We start from the raw sequence: 18,403 nt of genomic DNA on the forward strand, positions 1-18,403 counted from the left end.
GCTACAATGAGTTTGTGCGCCCGTCCAGATCGAAGCCGCCAACAGCTGCCATTGTGAGTGTGCACAACTATGGCAAAGTCGTTAAGCCGACGGCAACGGGTGTGGAGACCCATCCTGCTGCCGCCCAAATACAATATGCTGCACTGAATCGTTTACGCAGCAGCAACAGCAGCAGTCAAGCCCAGGCCACGCCCACTGGCCAGAAAAAGTCACGTTGGCTGCGCCTTTGCCGCTGCTGGCGTTGGCGTTGCTGGCGCAGGCGACGGCGACGCCAACGCAGCTACAAGAGCTATTGGCGCAGCGGTGGAGCCGCCAAATCGAAATGGAGCTGGTGGCTGCAGTGGGGCAAATGCTGCGGCCGACACCGAGGGGCAGTCGGCGGCTATCACTGTGACTCCGAGGAGGAGGAGGATGACATTGATGCCAAGGTCGCAGCCTACATACTCGAGATGAAGCAGCGCGAGGCCGTGGCCAGTGGCAGCAGGCAAAGTGAGCAAACGGCTGAGACCGACTTTAATCAGGCAACAGACGAGACGGCAGCGGCTGGCCTAGAGCGCAGCAGCAGTGCCCCACCCCAGTCACAGCGACAGCAGCAGCAGAAGCAGCAGCAGCAGCAGCGGCAGCAGCAACAGTTGCAGCCATCCATGTGCCAGGCGCAGATCAAGCGTCGCGCTTGGACCTGGGATGACAGCCTGCGCTCCAACTCGGATCGTTTCCTTGAAACGCTCGAGGAGGACCTTCCTGGCGCCACTGCTACGACTGCTGCTGCAGCTGAGATGAGGCTGTCGCTGAATCTGCAGCGCCGCACGCCGCTCCATGTGACGTTTCAGCAGGTGCAAGGTAGGCGGCACAGCTTCATCTGCCTGCCCCACCTGCCACCCCGTTGCATGCAACCAACTGACGCTTGCCTTCCACCGAATCATTATTTCGTTTTCTACTCAATCATATCGAGTGTGCATGTGTGTGTGTGTGTGTGTGTGTTGGAGAGAGAGAGACTGTTGACTGGCTCGTTGATTGTAATTGAGGAAATGTCTAAAATACCATTTATTTTCTGCATCCACAGAGGAAGCCAGAGCAGCTGCCGATGAGCTCAGCAAATCTCCGGTTATTGGACAACGCAATCCGGATGCCGCTGCCTCCAGTCCGATACAGTCGCGTGCCTCGAGCGAAACATGGCCGGCCCAGTCGGATGAGGATATCGATCGGCTGGTGGCCATGCACCAGAATCGCAGCAGCCTCAGTTCCCTAGGCGTAAGTAAAACTGCCAGCAAAAATAAGAGTCCCATGCAGCTCTTATACTCTCTGTTCGGACAGGTGCGCTCGGAGTCCATGGCCAGCGTTTATTCGGGCGCCGGCGAGGGTCGCTATGGCACTGTGGTGGTAAAGGGTCAGGTGGAGTTCGGCATGCAGTACAACTATAAGCTGGGCGCCTTGGAGATTCATGTGGTGCGCTGCAAGGATTTGGCTGCTGTCGATGCCAAACGCAATCGCAGCGATCCCTATGTCAAGGTAACAACTCAAAGTGCTGCTCGACCATTCGACAACATTTAAATATTATTTTCGTTGTACTTTCTGCAGGTTTACTTGTTACCCGATAAGTCGAAGGCTGGCAAACGCAAGACCAAAGTCAAGAAGCACACACTGAATCCCATCTTTGATGAGACGCTGCGCTTCCATACGTCCCTTGCCAGCCTGGAGTCGAAAACTTTGTGGTTGACCGTCTGGCACTCGGACATGTTTGGACGCAACGATTTCCTGGGCGAGGTCAGTGTCAATCTGCAAGGCCGTCTCTTCGACAATCCCCAGTCACAGTGGTATTTGCTGCAGGAGCGCGTAAGTAGTCCCGTCCTGTCTGTAATATTCCCTCAAGTCTAATCGATTCTCATCTGTAGAGCGAACCATTCGATGATGTGGCCACCTATCGCGGCGATATTGTTGTGGGTCTCAAATACATTCCGCCAGAGAATCTAAAGTCTTCGATATTCTCGCGTGGCTCCAGCCTCACAGGCAGCTCCTCGAATCTGCGCAAGTTTGGGGGCAGCATCAAATCTGTGACTTCCAAGTCCGATCGCAGCACCAAGGGCGGACAGCTGCACGTGCTGGTCAAAGAGGCCAAGCACCTGAGTCCCATCAAGACCAATGGCACCTGCGATGCCTTCTGCAAGAGGTGAGTGTGCCACCACAGTTGATATTAACCGGAATTCGCCCTAATCCTTTGTATCCCTTAGCTACCTGTTACCGGATCGCACGCGCAGCTCCAAGCAGAAGACGCCGGTGGTGAAGCGCACTTTACATCCCAGCTGGAATTATACGTTTGTCTATGAGGACGTCTCCCTAAAGGATCTGTCGGAGCGTGCTCTGGAGCTGACCGTCTGGGATCACGATCGCCTGGCCAGCAACGAGTTTATTGGCGGCATACGCTTCTCCACGGGCACAGGTGAGTGCTAGCAACAGCTAGTAGCTTACGTTTGCCTTACTTACTCTCTTCTTCTCTCCCCACAGGTCGCAGCTATGGGCGTCAGGTGGATTGGATGGATGCTACCGGCAAGGAGGTATCTCTGTGGCAGAATATGCTAGACCGTCCCAACTTCTGGGTCGAAGGCAGCCTAGTGCTACGCTCCAGCTTGGATGGCATACGTTCGACATTGCCATAGGCACAGTTCCCGTCACAATTTGCACATTAGTAATTTATTGCCTAGCCACGCCTACACAAGTACACTCACACAAAGACACGTTCACTACTGTGTGGCAGTTACCAGTTTTCTCCCCTGGCACACGAATACGTCATTTGTATTTGTATTTGTATTTGAATTGTGTTGAATTGTATTGATAATGTAATAGGTATTACACAATAGGGTACGATGACAAGCATTACTAGAAAGTTAAGCATGAATGAAATTCATGATTCCATTCGATTCGATCCGACTCGAAGCCATTCGATTGCGAATCGATCGATTGAATGATTGAAGTTTGATTTGCAAGTTTGTAACAATTAGAATGATTTCCAATACTCGAATATATGGCAGTCAGACATACATACATAGCACATACATATGTTTATGACTATGGCGTGTCTGACTGAAGGCCAGACATCAGCATTAGCATTAGCAGTAGAGATGACGCTGCAATTTATCTGTATTGTTTTTGTAGTTTAAGCAGCACAATGTTCAAATACGAAAAACCAACAAGCAAACTAACAACTAAAGTGTTATCAAATTATTGCACTAATTATAAGAGGGTCATAACCCAGAAGATACTATAAATTGTATAGCAAACACGCGGATTGCTCAGTAAAATGACGATGATGGAGTCGAGGATGTCGACAAATTAGCCCATATACATATACATATACATAGACATGTGTATATACATATGTATATACAAATATATATTTATATATATTGATATACGCTAACTTAGGATCATTTGTGTGTGTATTTTTTTGTCCAAAAACAAATGGAACTTGCAATTTTGCATACTGTATGCATTAAATCTACGATAATAACTAAACCGACATAAACTCTAAGCTATGTAATACATAATATGTACTAGTACCTATACAAAAAAAAGAAAAACATAATCGAAAAATACAAATAACAATGTTTTTGTAAATGCAACTTTTTTGTTTTCGTTTCTACAAGTTTTTGATTTGCCAACACTATTTCTAGCTCTTAAGCAAACGTCATTCGAATCTTTACATATTCATATTGACATGAACATATACATATACACGTATATTATATCAATCCGGACTTCAAGCATATCGCAAGCACAGTGCAACTAAATAAATCAACTCAGCTAAGCTTCATAATATCATATAAATACCCGACTACTTCATTAGATACCCACCAAAACTCAACAAAATAGCAGCCAAAGCTAAAAGAATATATATATTATAAAATCAAATCATAAGATATAAATACAATCTATATGTCACTCTCCCTCCAACCTCTTGTTGCTAAAAATCTATTTGTTGTGGAACTTTTATATTCACAATATACATACATGCCTATATGTGTATGTAATATTAAGAAATACTTCGAGGCAGCTCCTTAAGGCGTTCGATTATACTACAATACAAAATTGTTGGAAATATATATAAACATATATACATATATATATAAGTCAAGAAAAAATTAAATTTAATATATATATAAAAAAACGAATCTTATGAATGCTTTTTGTGTAAGTTTACATTGAAAAAACCTACATGCATACAAATAATAATGTTGAATGAAACTTAAAAAAAAAAAAAAAAAAAAAAGATTTATAGGAAATGTTTTTTGATAAAAGAAAATTGCTGAATCACTCGTTGCCTAAATACCGCTTGTCTTTTATACTCAATGTTTTCGAAACACACACACATACTCACACACACACACGTACACGCGCGAAATTGGATGATAATGAACCCACAGGGATTTAACGGTTTGCTATTATATAATATTGAGATATTTATATATATACAAAAATGTGGGCATTACAATTTTCTCAACATCAACAACAGCATCACATGATATAAAATCAAACAATAAGCAGCAAAAATTGCAAAACAAAACAAAATTTAAAGAAAATAAATGGTATTTAGTGGCATATTATAGATTATTAGAACTTACAAAACTCCTGAAAATAATCGTTGCGGGCTAGCAATGCCAGCGAAAAAAAAAATATATATAAAAAAAAAAAACAACATTTAAAAATGGTTAAAAAACAAGAAAACAAATAATATTAAATTGTTGACAGCCTAATTATATGGAAATAGTTAATACTATTGTTTACACAAAAGTAGTTTGTTTCTCATCTCGAATGTTCAATGTAGTGCTTAAAATATATCTATATATTTTTTTACTTTAGCCCTAGCTCCCAAGGCAGGATAGAAGATCAGTCCTACTCTAACTTCGACATCTCAACTTAAGTTAGGCTCATAAATTGTGAATTGTGTTTTAACAATTTATAGCTATTCGACTACTAGACTATTCGACTATTTCAAACTAAACTCACTACTCACTCGCATGGTGCTATTAACTCCTCGTATTTACTCCGGAGTATCCAAAAAATCATGAGAAATCTTTTTACCTTTTTACTGTTTACGCATTTTTTGGATTCAAACTGAACTATTGTGAACTAGAGTTTATTAAATGGTATATTTATACTGCAATCCTACAATATATATACACATATTATGAGATTACATAGTCAGTTATATACACCTATACATAGGATATATATATATACAATAAAAGAGTAGCAAGAGATAAAGTAGTAATAAGCGAATGCAAACTGTTATGTGACATGGCATTATATTACCGATTTGAGAAATTCTTTCGATAGATCTGACGTGATTAGGTCTCCGCTTGATTGCCGAAAAGAAACTCACCTTAAAATAACGTATATCATGATATATTTATGTACTATTTGACAGCAATTGCAAAGAGTGCTCAAATTTAGCAATTAAGATCTGAGAAAACTTGAAAGAAATCAATCAGATTATACATATATACAATATAATATATAAAATATGTTGTGTTAATATACAAAAGAAAGCAGAAAAATAGTTTTGTGGAATGCATCCAACACAAATTAGTGTTACATAATTTATCATGCAGAATTGGGATATGGAAATTAGCACAGTTTTGCTCCATTCCTGAAACTGATGTGATCGAAAATACTTTAAGTGGTACTTTCATAGTGGCTCGGGTAGGGGTATTCAGGATACCAGAGTTAGAAATATGAAAAACATTTGTTTGGGTTCATTGAGATCAAACATTCGTTTTGAATGAGTATCTGTTATAACTATTAAGAGATGTAGTTTGAGCGCAGACAAGTTTTTAGATCATACAAATTGAATTCGGTTGAGAGAAAATAATACTTGGGACATGTTTCGGCTTAGTAATGAATCGCATGGTTATTAGAAAATCCACTTAATGACTTCACTATATTGGCATCCAAAATTGTTCAAGAGGAGCATGAATACATTTACACGAATATATATTTCCCACAATCTCTGTCCTGGATATTACACCTAGACTTAAGTTAAAGCTCCTAAGGCCCAGACTTTATAAGTTTTTCCAATGAGTGTTTCAAACAGGGCTAAGCGATATCTATTTTGTACTGTTTAAGACTTTCTCTAGCTCTTAAATAAAATGCAAAACACAAAAAGAAACAAATATAAAGAAAATACAAAAAAATATACACAAAAAAAATCTTTAAAATTGAAGCCATTACATTTATGGCATATATGAAGTTAAATGCAAATGCTTACATACTCTTTTGCGAGTACATGCCCTATGTACACTTTACTTAAACCTATGTAAGCAATCACGACAGGATTACAAAATTTACATATACAAACAACTCTCTCTCTATCTATTTATATATGTGAATATATATATATAAATTAATATTATGTTGAATACTGTGACCCAAAATCAATCAAATAAATTTCTCATCTACTGACAACTTTCGGAACTAAAATGTGTGTTTGATCTCTAATACTTTGGCGTTTTAAATACATGTGGGTATGCATATAGTATACACAGGCGAGCGAGAAGGCTAGTTTACGCTTCCGCTTCCGGATCCGCATCCGCTTCCACTACACCTTCCGCTTCCGTTTCCGGTGAGGTATTTCGACGCGCGCCATTAAGTGCGTTTAACTTGAGCTCCTCGGCGGGTTGCTTCAGCACATCATCGTCCCGAGCTCGCCAGCAATCGAAGGACAGCATAGACTCGCCCTTGCCAAAGGCCTCGCCGTCCTCCAGTGTAATGGGCAGTTGCCTAGGGGACGACAGTGTTATAGGTTTAATACTTGACTTATATTTGGCCCACTCACCTATTGTTCGTTTCCGGCAGCAGCAGCGAGAACAGCGCCGCAGTCAGCAGCAACGCCGTCAGAATGAACGATGGGCCAGCGGCCCACTTGGTGCCCAGGTGTATCAGGTAAGGTGAGGTAACCGAGGCCGCCGCAGCGGCCAAGTGTGCTGTGGCTATGCCACGGGAGCGCACACAGGTGGGCAACAGCTCCGACGAGTACTGTGAGAAGGTCGTGTAGCATATCGAGATGCCCAGTCTTGTGGGCATCGCAAAGGCCAGCAGCAGGGAGGCATTTAACTGGACGCTTTCGAAGGAGAGGCACACGCCCAGGGCGCAGGCCAGCAGACTCGTGCCAGCCAAGGCCACAAAACAGGTGGCCTTGCGGCCCAGGCGACTTTGCATGAGGCCCTGCAGCAATCCAGAGGGTGGCACCACCACAGCAAATAGCGAGAAAACCACAAATGGCGACATACCCAGACCCTCCACATTTCTAGAGATGGTGTTGAAGCTCAGGGATATCAGCATGCTGCGGATAAATGTTAACGTGTTGACTAAAATACGCACTTTACCGACGACTGAGAGCAACTCACAAGGTGAAGATGACAATAAGTGCAGTCTTCCGCAAACGTGGAGTGCGCATCAGGTCGAAGAGTGTGGCTTTGTTCTGCTGGCTCTCGTGCTTGCGCTTGGCGGTGCAATGCCGCCGAAACGCCTCAAAGTCGGCGGGGGGCACCTGGCGGCCATTGAAGTGGGCAATGAGCTTCAATCTGGCAATGGCGCCCTCGACATTGTTGCGCGTGATCAGCCACTGTGCACTCTCCTGAACCACAAAATAGAAGAGCGCGACGATGAGCTGCAGCAGCGCGGAGAACGTCAGATAGATGCGCCAATTGCCGGCCAAGACAGATAACCACGGCGCTACCAGCGCGCCCAGGCAGAAGCACAGTCCGAGCACTCCGCTGATAGCCAAATTCCTCAGCTTCGGCGCCAGAAACTCGAGCACTGCCATGCCAGAGAGAGAGAGAGAGAGAGACAAAGAGAGTCAGACGGATGAGCAGAGCTGATAAAGAGATGAGCAGATACGCAATGCTTACCTAGAATAAACATCAGATAATAGTTGGCTGTTGCAGCCAGGCCGGAGATGCAGCGGAACGCGCTGAACTGTGTCAGATTGGAGGCGTACGTGGTCAGGAAGTCACCCACGAAGCCGCACTGATTCGCCAAGATGACGGCGCGCACACGGCCAATCCGATCGCCCAGCATGCCAAAGGCGAAGGTGCCCATTAGGGAGCCCAAGAAGAAGAGCGACTGCCCAATGCGCGCCTTGTACGCATTCTCGCAGACCCAGTTGAGCTGCGCAATGATCCGTTGGAGACAATCAAAGGATTCACTTGCACTTACGTTTCGTGCTACTCACCTCGACGTTCATGCTGCGGAATCCATAGTCATATTTGTATATCCAGCGCTCACAGCTCTGACTGCTCACGGTCACATTGTAGACTCCCTCGTGGACCTCGATCTTGTCGAGGCGCGTGCAGGCAGCCTTGCTGCCGAAGGGCGCATAAATGGCGGCGATCTCCTCGTGAGTGCGATTCTCCAGCTCCTCGTGGTAGCACCAGTGCTGAGGCACAAACCCAATGATGTTCTGGGAGTAGTAGTGCACCGTGCTGGTAAATGCTATGTAGCCCAGCAGCAGCAGAATCAGATACTGATACCGCCCCGCATCGCCGCATTTTTCCAGAATTTTATCAAAGTCCATTGCGGCACGCGCTCTCGCTGTGCTCGGCCAGAGATTCTGTCAAGACTGAAATCCGAATGCGGCCCAGCGGCATATAGTTGTGGCCCTCAGCCATCAGATTTGCACAGAGTGCTCGGACGCAGTTTCTGTTTCACTTTGGCTCCGATAAGATTGTTGTTCGGTTGCTTATCGCATCGCATTGGCGTGCTGTGTGTCTCTCTATGTGTGTGTGTGTGTGTGTGTGTCGCGTTCTATCCATTACGAAATAAATGCTTTATTATTTAAGTGAATCCACTTATTCGCCTTAATCTAGAGAGAGAGACCGGCGTCTATCTGAAGCGCCGCGCTAATTTGTGTGTATCTACAAATATAGATATGAGAAAACATACATTTTAGACTTGAATTATATATATCTACATATATGTATGTGTGTATAAGAAACGCAATGTTATTCAATGGTCAATTAATTACATTCAAATGTTAACGTTCCGTCAGCCTTAACATTGTATCTCAGAGCTTATCAAGAGAGCTCACCAAAAGCGTCGTAAGTGGGTGCGTGAGTGTGTATACATATATACTATTTACTGTTAGACGCTAGATTTATAGTTGTATTTAATCTGAATAGCATATGAATGATATGCAGTTTTGTGTACATAAAAGATATACTTATTCTATAGGTTCGTCCAACATTCGTATTGCCTACAAATGCCTCCACTCTCACTCTCTGCCATTCTCTTTCCCATTCTCTTATAACATTTAGTGGCTGCTTGTTTGCCAACAAACTTGATGAGTAACCACTCTTATAATATTGCTTATACCCGCTGTACAAAGAGAGCCAAAGATATAGAGAGACATATGCATATTGAAAACAAACGTGTTTTAAATATTTACTCATTGTCTGTATATTTTCTAAAAATATCCATGTTTGATAAGCAAAAGTTTGTACATTCTCTTTTGTAAAACGATTTCTATTATATTTCTAAAATAAGTTTCCAAAATATCCAATATAAATGGCAGTTAAATTATACAAATAAAATTAAAATATGGTAATGTATGCATTCAGTATCTGCTTGTGGATTTAGATAATAAGTTCTTAATAAATTCCTTCGTCATCATAACAGAAATCATGTTTTCCAACCACAATATTGAATATTGCATATATTATGCAAATTGATTATGACAGTGATTAAAATAAACTTAATATTATTTAACAGTTTTTCTAATCGAATACTTTCGCAACTCAATTTGCTCCAATCAGTTGAGAAGCGATGCGATGGTATTCACTCGCGTACAGGGTATATTGTAGTCTGATACTCTTAAGTACGTCACTCATTAGCTCTGCCCCTTTGTCGCATTCTTCACATATGTCGATGAGATGGCGCAGCTTAATTAATTAATTGATCAAACTCAAAGTTCCATACAGGAACCATTGTAGTACATCAAGAAGTTTGCTTGAGAGGAGTCGCAGCTTCAGTTTGCTCGGCCTTTGGTTGCCTTAAAAAGTCAAACATGCGTTCTCCTCTGCCAAACTGTTCGCCCTCGGCCAGTGTAATGGGCAACCTGCGATTCTCCGTCTCTGGCAGCAACAGGCAGAAGAAGGCACCGGTTAGGAACAGCAGGCAGAGTATAATCGAGGGGCCGGCTCTGTAGAAGGTGCCCAGGTGCAGAATGTAGGGCGAGAGCAGGGAGGCAGCCGCGCCGACCATGTGCGCCACGCTGAGGCCACGGGAACGCACACAGGTGGGCACCAGCTCCGTGGAGAACAGCAAAGTCGAGCCATAGCAAATGGATAGACCGAACCGGGAAGCAATCATCAGTGATATCAAGAGCACCGTACTGGGATTCTGCCAAACGGACAACGCTATTCCACTGGCTGCCGTAAACAGGCCCGTGAGCAGCAATGACAGCACGGAAGAGCCCTTGCGGCCGATGCGCTTCTGGATATCGGCTTGGATGAAACCAGAGGGCGGCAGGGTCAGTGCGCTCAGCGAGAACATTATCAACGGGGATATACCCAGACCCTCCACATTGCGTGCCAAGGTGTTATAGCAGACCGTTACGATAGTGCTGAAACCGTAGTACATCATTCGATCAGCAATGCTCTGTGATATCTGTGGTATTTCACTTACAATGTGGTCAGCATGATGATGATGGTTTTGCGCAAGTGCGGCGTCTTGAACAGGTCAATGAATTTGTCCTGCTCATGCTCATTAGACTCCTGCGCTTTCTTGATGCAATTGATCTGGCAATATTTTCGGAACTCCTGAAAATCCTCCTCGCTGACCTTACGACGATTCATTTTGGCCACGCGCCGCAAGCACCGTACGGCCCCATCGATATCATTTCGAGTGACCAGCCACTGGGCGCTCTCCTGCACCAGAAAATAGAACAGTACGATCAGCAGCAGCGGCAGCGAGGAGCAGGCTAGGAATATCCGCCAATGGCCCGCCAGGACGGCCAATCCGCAGGAGCTAATCATGCCCAGGCAGTAAAAGATGCCCATGCTTATGCTCAGGCTGGAATTGCGTAGCGAGGGAGGAAGATACTCGAGCGCTGCAAGAGATAAGTTGCTTTAAGCCCAATAATTAACATATAGCCAGAGATTGTAGCATCACTACACACCAAGAATATACATGAGATAGGTGTTGGCATCCACCGCGAGACCCGACACAAATCGTGCTGTGGAGAAGGCAAACAGGCTGCTCGTAAAGATCGTTGAGAAGTCGCCCAAAAAGCCGCACATATTGGCCAAAATAACAGACTTGATTCGCCCAATTTTGTCGCCCAGAATGCCAAAGATGAGCGTGCCAAACATGGAGCCTATAAAAAAGAAAGATTGTCCCACGGGTGCTTTATAGGCATCATCGCAGACCCAATTAAGCTGTACAATGAGTTAGATAAGATTATAGAAGATATATAGCCATCGTTGCGAATAGCAGAACTCACCTCAGTGTTCATGCTTCTAAATCCGAAATCATAGTTATAGATCCAACGATCGCATTGCTCCCCACTGACAGTTGCGTTCCGCCCATCATAATCTGGGCCGATCGTCTCCAGGCGCGTGCATGAGGGATAATCGAACTGATTATAGATGGCCTCGATTTGTGCGAAGCTGCGGTTTTCCAACTGCTTGTGATAGCACCAGTGATCGGGCACAAAGCCAATCACGTTCTGTGAGAAGTTGTGCATCGATGTTACGAACATCAACAGACTGTAGAGGCCAAGCAGCAGGTATTGATAGCGATGCCTGTTGCCGCACTTGGCCAGTATCTCATCGAAATCCATGGCAATGCTTTGTGCCAGATTCTCCGCTCTTGACTCCGAACCCGATGGAGACTCCACTCCGTATGCGTGCCGTACGAACGCTTCGTGCCGTGCGGAGGCGGCAATAGAGGAGCAGTCAGCGTTCAGCTCTCGTTCGATGCCACGCACGTACTGTCAGCTGGCGTGCTCGGCCGCGGCCTCTTTGAGAAATAGTTAAGAGCGTAGTCGAAACCAGCTGATTTGCTCGAGTCACTCGAGTGCCCGAATGCGCTCTGCTACTGCTGGAATTCCTCTCCGGCCTTTCCTTGACTGATAAGCGCTCAATGCTATATCAGCGAAATGAAAGGCGCGATTCTACCAATTTACTATTATTAATCGAACTAATTCTGTTTGTTGTTGTATTCAGTCGTTTGTGATAGGCGTCCTCGTAATTTAAACACGATTCTCATTACAATTAGACAGTTGAGTGTCGTCAGCTCGATTGGAACGAGATACGAAATCTTTTGTTTAGCATTATTATCTTACAGTCTAGCTGTAATCTTTACGAATTCGATGAAACACAAGATCAATTGATTTTGATTTGGGAAATTGTTAATATTTAAGGGTTTCTGAAACGCGTGTAGTTTGCACAAATGAAATTGATAACGATAACGATAACAATCGATCGATATTATTTTGAATCTTGATTGCTAATTTTAAGTAATCGAAATAAAATAATCGTTTATCTAAACAGTTTGCAGACAAACCGATAAAAACTATACATACATACATATGTATATGTACATATGTATATAACGATATGTAAATATCTTCCGTTAAGAATCAAGTTCTTGATAGAAATTTAGAACTTTTCAAATACAATTGCTTTAAATAAAGAGAGTCTTTATGTACTTTCATGTTTCTTCATGTCCATGCTAATACCAAAAGTAAATAAAATCTATTGTGCAGTAAATTTTAGTACACTGTGTTTGATAAAAATCTAAAAATATAATAACAATAATATATATTTTTAAACACGTACATATACGCATATGTACGTATGTATGTATATAATTAAAGATATACATACATACATATGTATGTATATACTTGATAAACTCGCCAGCAGAGATCTCATTTCTCGACAAACCACTTGACCTAGAGACAGTCAACATGCATATGTATGAGCAACCAAATGTATTCAAAACGTTACAGTTTATGTCTTAAAGCTCTTTAGTTTATTTTGAAAAAAAAAAAAAGATAATAATAATAATAATCCTAAAAATTTATATAAATATATTTATATAGTTTTTGCACTCACAATATAATTTAAGGAATAAAATCATAAGCAAATGAACAGCTATTTGCTTTCTTGGACCTCTTTGGTTTTTAATTCGGCTTCCAATTTCTTCTCGGCTGAGCCTTGCTTACGCAGCTGATGCAGAAAATCAAACATTCCTTCACCCTTGCCGAACTCCTCACCCTCGGCTAGAGACATGGGCAGCTTCTTGTTGCGTGTCTCGGGCAGTAGGAGACACACATACGCCCCGGAGAGGAAGAGCAGGCCGATTATAATCGTGGGTGCGGGCTTGGAGTACGTGCCCAAATGCAGAATGTACGGCGATAGAAAGGAGGCCGCAAAGCCGACGACGTGTGCCACAGCCACACCACGCCCACGCACGCAGGTGGGTATGAGCTCGGTGCAGAGCTGAGAGCTGACTCCGTCCGCAATCGAGACGCCAAAGCGTGTGAGCAACGTCAGCCCGACCAAGAGGTACACATTGCGGTTCTGGCCCAGTGATATGACCAGGCCCGCAGCGGTGGCCAATATGCCAGTGAGGATCATCCAGCTGACTGCGGTGGCTTTGCGCCCGGCCACATCCTGCAGATAGCCCTGCACATAGCCAGCGGGCGGCAGCATCAGCGCGTTCAGCGAGAAGAGTATGAACGGCGATATGCCCAGGCCCTCCACATTGCGTGCGATGGTGTTATAGCAGGGCACCACGATGATGCTGTTGAAAAGAGTACGAAAACCAGTTATGCTTCGCTTGTGCCACGCACACACATGCATATGCAAGTGTCTATCGCTTTCGCTTACAAAATGAGCAGTACTTTAAATGCGCTGCTGCGCATGCGCGGCGTCTTCAGCATGTCGAGCAGCTTGGAGTCTGGCTTCTCCGCTGCAGTCGTAGCCGTAATGCGGTAGTGGCAATGGCAATAGCTGCGGAACGCCTTGAAGTCCTCATCGCTGACCACACGCCGATTGATCTTGGCCACGCGACGCAGCCGATTTACGGCCCCATCGATATCGTTACGTGTTACCAGCCACTGGGCACTTTCCTGCACCAGGAAATAGAAGAGTGTGACGAGGAGCAGCGGCAGCGAGGAGCAGGCCAGAAACAGCCGCCAGTTGCCCACCAGCACAGCCAGCCAAGCGGCTCCGATCAAGCCCAGCGAGTAAAAGATCCCCATCACCATGTTCAGGCCCACGTTGCGCAAAGACGGCGAGACATACTCGATGACTGTTGGAAATAAGCTCAGTCAGCTGTGCTGCCAGCTGACAGTCGGTGATGTCTAATGGGCAATTGCAATACTTACGCAATATGTACATCAGATACGAGTTGGCATCGGCAGCCAGGCCAGACACGAAACGCGTTACAGAGAAGGCAGTCAAGCTGCCAGTAAATATGGTCGAGAAGTCGCCCAAGAAGCCGCACCAATTGGCCAATATGACGGCCTTGACGCGGCCAATGCGATCGCCGAGCAGCCCAAACATTAGAGTGCCACACATGGAGCCCACAAAGAACAAGGATTGGCCGACACGCGCCTTGTACGCGGCATCGCATACCCAATTAAGCTAAACATTGCCACGTGCATATGGGAGAAAAAATACATACATACATACATATATGAAATAGCTCTGAACACATTTCAGCTAAAATGAAATTTGTAATTATAAAATGCAACTGAGATGCTTATTGCATATTTGCGATAACAAAAACAATTTAATATATCGGAATTTGTATACTTTCGATCTATTAATACAGCTACATATATAGAGTATTTCGTTCGACTCACCTCGGTATTCATGCTTCTGAATCCGAACTCGTAGTTATAGATCCAACGATCACATCGCTCCACACTGGCAATGGCATTGGTGCCATTCGAATCATCTCCGAGTGTCACCAGGCGTGTGCATGAGGGCTTATCGAACTGTTTATAGATGGCCTCGATCTCTGCGATGCTGCGATTCCTCAGCTGCTCGTGATAGCACCAGTGATCGGGCACAAAGCTGATCACGTTCTGGGAGAAGTAGTGCATTGACACAACCAGCATGAGAAAGCCATAGAACGCGAGCAGCAGATATTGGTAGCGATGGCTATTGCCGCACTTGGCCAAAATTTCATCGAAGTCCATGATCTCTCGCGAGCTGCCTATGTGTTGTGGGACTTTGTGCGTAATTCTAATAACTGCATATCTTAGGCGTAGCTATTTAAAAATGCTTTTGCCAGTCCAGTGAACTACAAGCCAAACGCGTATCAAATGCCTCCTGCCGCCGTGCAGCGTGTTTGGCCAACTGGTTGTTGCGGCCGCACCAAAAGAAGTTTATGAAGTGCGCGGACTGTGCGTTGACTGGTTGTGTACTGTAATAGACTGAGAGAGGCCTTACCTCCACGCCTCTCCGTCTCCCTCTCTACCACACTTTCCTTATATGCACGGCGCGCTCTCTTTCAGTCTGATAATTGAATTATGTATGGCTATGTACCCTACATCAGCAGACCATATGTAAAATTTGTTTAAACATATTGAATGAAGTGCGAACGAGGCTAGCAATTATATGATACCCTTTCCAAGGGTTCCATTAATTGTGTACAAATCATGCCACACCCAAGAGCCGCTCGGTATACATACATACATATATTGGAGCTCTAAATCAAGCTGTTGATTTCTGGCTTATGTTTTGCCAATCGTCACAGATGTTTTGTTACTTGTTTCTATATAGAATATCACACACATTCTGGACTTGTTTCAAAACAGGTTTCTAATCAAACTCGTTTACCATAACAATTCTGACAAAAATATGTTCAGGTACAGGTGCTCGTCTATATCTCTAAATAATCGAAGTAATCGGCTGTTATGAGTTGAGCGTTAAAACAACTCTAAATAATGCCTTAAAATTGAGCTTTAACTGGTTTTTTATATTGTTTTATTTACATACCCGCATAACAGTATATTTGAAGGGTATTTGAACTTCGGCATTGCACCAAATGTTGCATGCATTTTTCAAATTCTAAATGGTCAATTGATTTAAATTTGTGCCCCTTTATTGATTGCTCTGATTTATGGGTTGCAAATAAAATGTAAATAAAATAATTTGAAGAAGAGAAAACACAGAAAAATATTATAATTTTTTTTTTTTGTATTTTATTTTCTCATTTTGTTGTTGTTTTGTTTTGATTTTAATAAGTATGTTGTCTTCAATTACAATTGCTATTTAAATGGATATATGCTCACATTTCTCGCCACTTGAATATATTAATAATAGTATGTGTTTTATTTTTGATTCTTAAATCATTTGCATTTTGTTTTTTCTATCTTAGTCAACTCTTGCTTTTTTTATCATATTTGTTTTTATAAATGTAGTAAACGCATTTTGATAACAGTATACGATAAGTTCTAAGTGTAGACATAGCTGTCTTTCATTTCAATCCATAGTTCATATAAAAAGTTCTGTACATACATCTCCATCTCATGCAATGCAATGCGTGTGGTTAACTAAATTTCATAATTTACAACTAAAATATAGTTTAGCTGCTGGCTAATACGAGTTACATTAAATTAGTTTGAGAGTACAAATAAGTAAGCATAATGGATAATAATAACTATTAGACTTATGACGACTTTTACAATAGATGCACACAATCAACTAGACATAAGTTATGCTCAAATATAGTCATAAAGTAGAGTATACTTAGTGTAGTTACATAGTTATAATTAGGAGAGAAGCAAATAATAACAAGTTACAAACGGGCTCTGACCTAGTACGATTCATGCCAATAACATACACAACACTTACAGTACTTCTATATTGCTTAAATCATGTCTTTCGATATACATCGTTACATACATACATACATCACCTAGATTACATACAAACGTGTACTTTCGACACGCCTCAACGACGTGCCTAACAATCGCGTAGACTAGCTAATTATGAAATTGAAAATTGAAAAATCTATGTGCCTATATATATAAATGGATATATATGTGTATATATATATAGCATATCAAATATCTGAATAGTAAAAAAAAGCTGCCGTGGCATGAAAATTTAAGTGCATTCAACCTTCGATGCTATCATAAAAATATTCTTCTCTGTCTGCATTCGGATCGTGTGCTCGCTCTTGCTCAGACTCTGGCTCCTCGAACTCGTCCACATCGTAGGATATTAAGGACTGCAGACTCGCTTCGAGCAGGCATGGGCTATGTCGCACGTGATGCACCTTGAATGCATTGCCATCGTTTGCCGGCGAGCCAAACCAAATAGCGCAGTCACCATCCGCACCACAGTCGTCCACAGCTGCCGCTGCGACTGGAGGCAACGGTGGTGTGGGTGCCCCAATGGAATCGCTATAGCCATAGTCGAAGGTCACCAGCAGATTGTCGCTGGCGCCGTCCATGGAGTCGGGCGTTGTGTATTGCGTGTAATACGAATCGTAGGCCGTCTCCTCGGATACATCTTCATCACTTGGCATTTCTTTGATGTATGTCAAGGGTTCCATAAATATAATATGGTTGTTGTTGTTGTTGTTCTCATTGTTCTTATTGTTGTTGTTGCTTGTTTGCCACAACTGCCAATTGTTGTTATTGAAACGGAAATTTGGCTTACTCTCGTTATTTACCAAACTCTATGCATCAGTTTTGAATAGAAGAGCAAAAGAAAAGAGAATATCAAAATTTGTAGATCTCATTGATTGCACAGGCAAATGACAGAAAACAAAACAACACAAAACAAAAACAAGTCAAAAGGTAGCATATAATAGTAATATTTGCATAAAATGTTAGAGAAACACAAAATCAAATAGCAAGAAGGTTAGGAACCTCAACCATAGGCAGGATATATGTAGGTATATAGTAGATAATATTTCAATTAGCACAGGACGTCAAATATATATATACAATAAATTAGCTGGGAAATCGAAAACGTTCTCCATAGGAATGCTTTAAAGCGTTTCGAAGAGGTGCTTACTTATGACCAGTTGGAAAATTGCCTTGGTTGCCTGCTTTGGAAATTAGATAGAGCGAGAGAGATAGAGAGAGCAAGTGTGTGGGTGTGGGTGTATACTTGTGTGTGTATGTGGCTCTGTGTTTGTGTCTGTCTGTGTATTTATGTATAGAAAATGGCTAAACTACGGGGAATACTACGATCACAGGAGTAATAATGCTTGCTGTTGGCTCAATATCAGTGTTGTAAAAGCAAATAAAGCAGTGCTGTGCAGGGGCAAATACACACACATACATATGCACATATATATGTATATATGTATATTGATGTTATATATCTTTTTTTTTTTGTCGGGGGTGGTAGCTTAACCTACAAAATGATATTAC

The 18,403-nt window shown here is 43.0% G+C and overlaps 5 protein-coding genes across 14 annotated transcripts in view; 1 reads left to right on the forward strand and 4 right to left on the reverse strand.

Annotated features, from left to right (window-relative positions):
- LOC6575119 (serine-rich adhesin for platelets) overlaps positions 1-3,617 on the forward strand; it is a 53,757-nt gene extending 50,140 nt beyond the window's left edge. For all 5 annotated transcript variants that reach the window (XM_044008110.1, XM_032727878.2, XM_044008111.1 and 2 more), the window contains 6 exons: positions 1,064-1,251; positions 1,315-1,509; positions 1,579-1,833; positions 1,893-2,167; positions 2,229-2,437; positions 2,503-3,617. In XM_044008110.1, coding sequence (XP_043864045.1) covers positions 1,064-1,251; positions 1,315-1,509; positions 1,579-1,833; positions 1,893-2,167; positions 2,229-2,437; positions 2,503-2,654 — 1,274 coding nt within the window. In that variant the 3' untranslated portion in view covers positions 2,655-3,617. The remainder of the gene's footprint in view (positions 1-1,063; positions 1,252-1,314; positions 1,510-1,578; positions 1,834-1,892; positions 2,168-2,228; positions 2,438-2,502) is intronic.
- Positions 3,618-5,428: 1,811 nt separating this feature from the next.
- Positions 5,429-8,687, reverse strand: LOC6575120 (organic cation transporter protein). Its single transcript, XM_002001102.4, has 5 exons — positions 8,228-8,687; positions 7,905-8,163; positions 7,401-7,812; positions 6,830-7,336; positions 5,429-6,774 (listed from the first exon to the last, which is right to left on the reverse strand). The coding sequence occupies exons 1-5, from the start codon at positions 8,567-8,569 to the stop codon at positions 6,558-6,560; spliced, it is 1,737 nt and encodes a 578-aa protein (XP_002001138.1). The 5' UTR covers positions 8,570-8,687; the 3' UTR covers positions 5,429-6,557.
- A 744-nt stretch (positions 8,688-9,431) lies between these two features.
- Positions 9,432-12,586, reverse strand: LOC6575121 (organic cation transporter protein). 2 transcript variants are annotated; one of them, XM_002001103.4, is made up of 4 exons: positions 11,495-12,586; positions 11,171-11,429; positions 10,678-11,101; positions 9,432-10,615 (listed from the first exon to the last, which is right to left on the reverse strand). In XM_002001103.4, the coding sequence occupies exons 1-4, from the start codon at positions 11,831-11,833 to the stop codon at positions 9,988-9,990; spliced, it is 1,650 nt and encodes a 549-aa protein (XP_002001139.1). In that variant the 5' UTR covers positions 11,834-12,586; the 3' UTR covers positions 9,432-9,987. The 2 variants fall into 2 exon arrangements, with proteins under 2 accessions (XP_002001139.1, XP_032583788.1); XM_032727897.2 differs by having other exon boundaries at positions 11,171-11,398; positions 11,495-11,567.
- A 481-nt stretch (positions 12,587-13,067) lies between these two features.
- On the reverse strand, positions 13,068-15,515 carry LOC6575122 (organic cation transporter 1). The gene is made up of 4 exons (XM_002001104.4): positions 14,870-15,515; positions 14,390-14,648; positions 13,890-14,313; positions 13,068-13,803 (listed from the first exon to the last, which is right to left on the reverse strand). The coding sequence occupies exons 1-4, from the start codon at positions 15,206-15,208 to the stop codon at positions 13,152-13,154; spliced, it is 1,674 nt and encodes a 557-aa protein (XP_002001140.1). The 5' UTR covers positions 15,209-15,515; the 3' UTR covers positions 13,068-13,151.
- Positions 15,516-16,365: 850 nt separating this feature from the next.
- Positions 16,366-18,403, reverse strand: part of LOC6575124 (transcription initiation factor TFIID subunit 1) — a 58,110-nt gene continuing 56,072 nt past the window's right edge. For 3 of the 5 annotated variants that reach the window (XM_015167844.3, XM_015167846.3, XM_015167845.3), the window contains exon 6: positions 16,366-17,700. In XM_015167844.3, the coding sequence (XP_015023330.1) occupies positions 17,134-17,700 (567 nt within the window). In that variant the 3' untranslated portion in view covers positions 16,366-17,133. The remainder of the gene's footprint in view (positions 17,701-18,403) is intronic. The other 2 variants (XR_001449604.3, XR_006356894.1) reach the window with 1 other exon arrangement.

Source organism: Drosophila mojavensis, unplaced genomic scaffold, assembly GCF_018153725.1.
Source record: "Drosophila mojavensis isolate 15081-1352.22 unplaced genomic scaffold, ASM1815372v1 contig_231, whole genome shotgun sequence".
NCBI classification, from domain to species: Eukaryota; Metazoa; Arthropoda; class Insecta; order Diptera; family Drosophilidae; genus Drosophila; species Drosophila mojavensis.

Coding starts and splice junctions, on each gene's coding strand:
- LOC6575121 (XM_002001103.4), bottom strand. CDS start 11,833: ATGGATTTCGATGAGATACTGGCCAAGTGCGGCAACAGGCATCGCTAT. Junction 11,430..11,494: donor TTAGAAGCATGAACACTGAG/GTGAGTTCTGCT, acceptor CTCATTGTACAG/CTTAATTGGGTCTGCGATGA. Junction 10,616..10,677: donor ATCATCATGCTGACCACATT/GTAAGTGAAATA, acceptor CTACGGTTTCAG/CACTATCGTAACGGTCTGCT.
- LOC6575120 (XM_002001102.4), bottom strand. CDS start 8,569: ATGGACTTTGATAAAATTCTGGAAAAATGCGGCGATGCGGGGCGGTAT. Junction 8,164..8,227: donor TCCGCAGCATGAACGTCGAG/GTGAGTAGCACG, acceptor ATCATTGCGCAG/CTCAACTGGGTCTGCGAGAA. Junction 7,813..7,904: donor TTATCTGATGTTTATTCTAG/GTAAGCATTGCG, acceptor CTGGCATGGCAG/TGCTCGAGTTTCTGGCGCCG.
- LOC6575122 (XM_002001104.4), bottom strand. CDS start 15,208: ATGGACTTCGATGAAATTTTGGCCAAGTGCGGCAATAGCCATCGCTAC. Junction 14,649..14,869: donor TCAGAAGCATGAATACCGAG/GTGAGTCGAACG, acceptor GGCAATGTTTAG/CTTAATTGGGTATGCGATGC. Junction 14,314..14,389: donor GTATCTGATGTACATATTGC/GTAAGTATTGCA, acceptor TATTTCCAACAG/TCATCGAGTATGTCTCGCCG.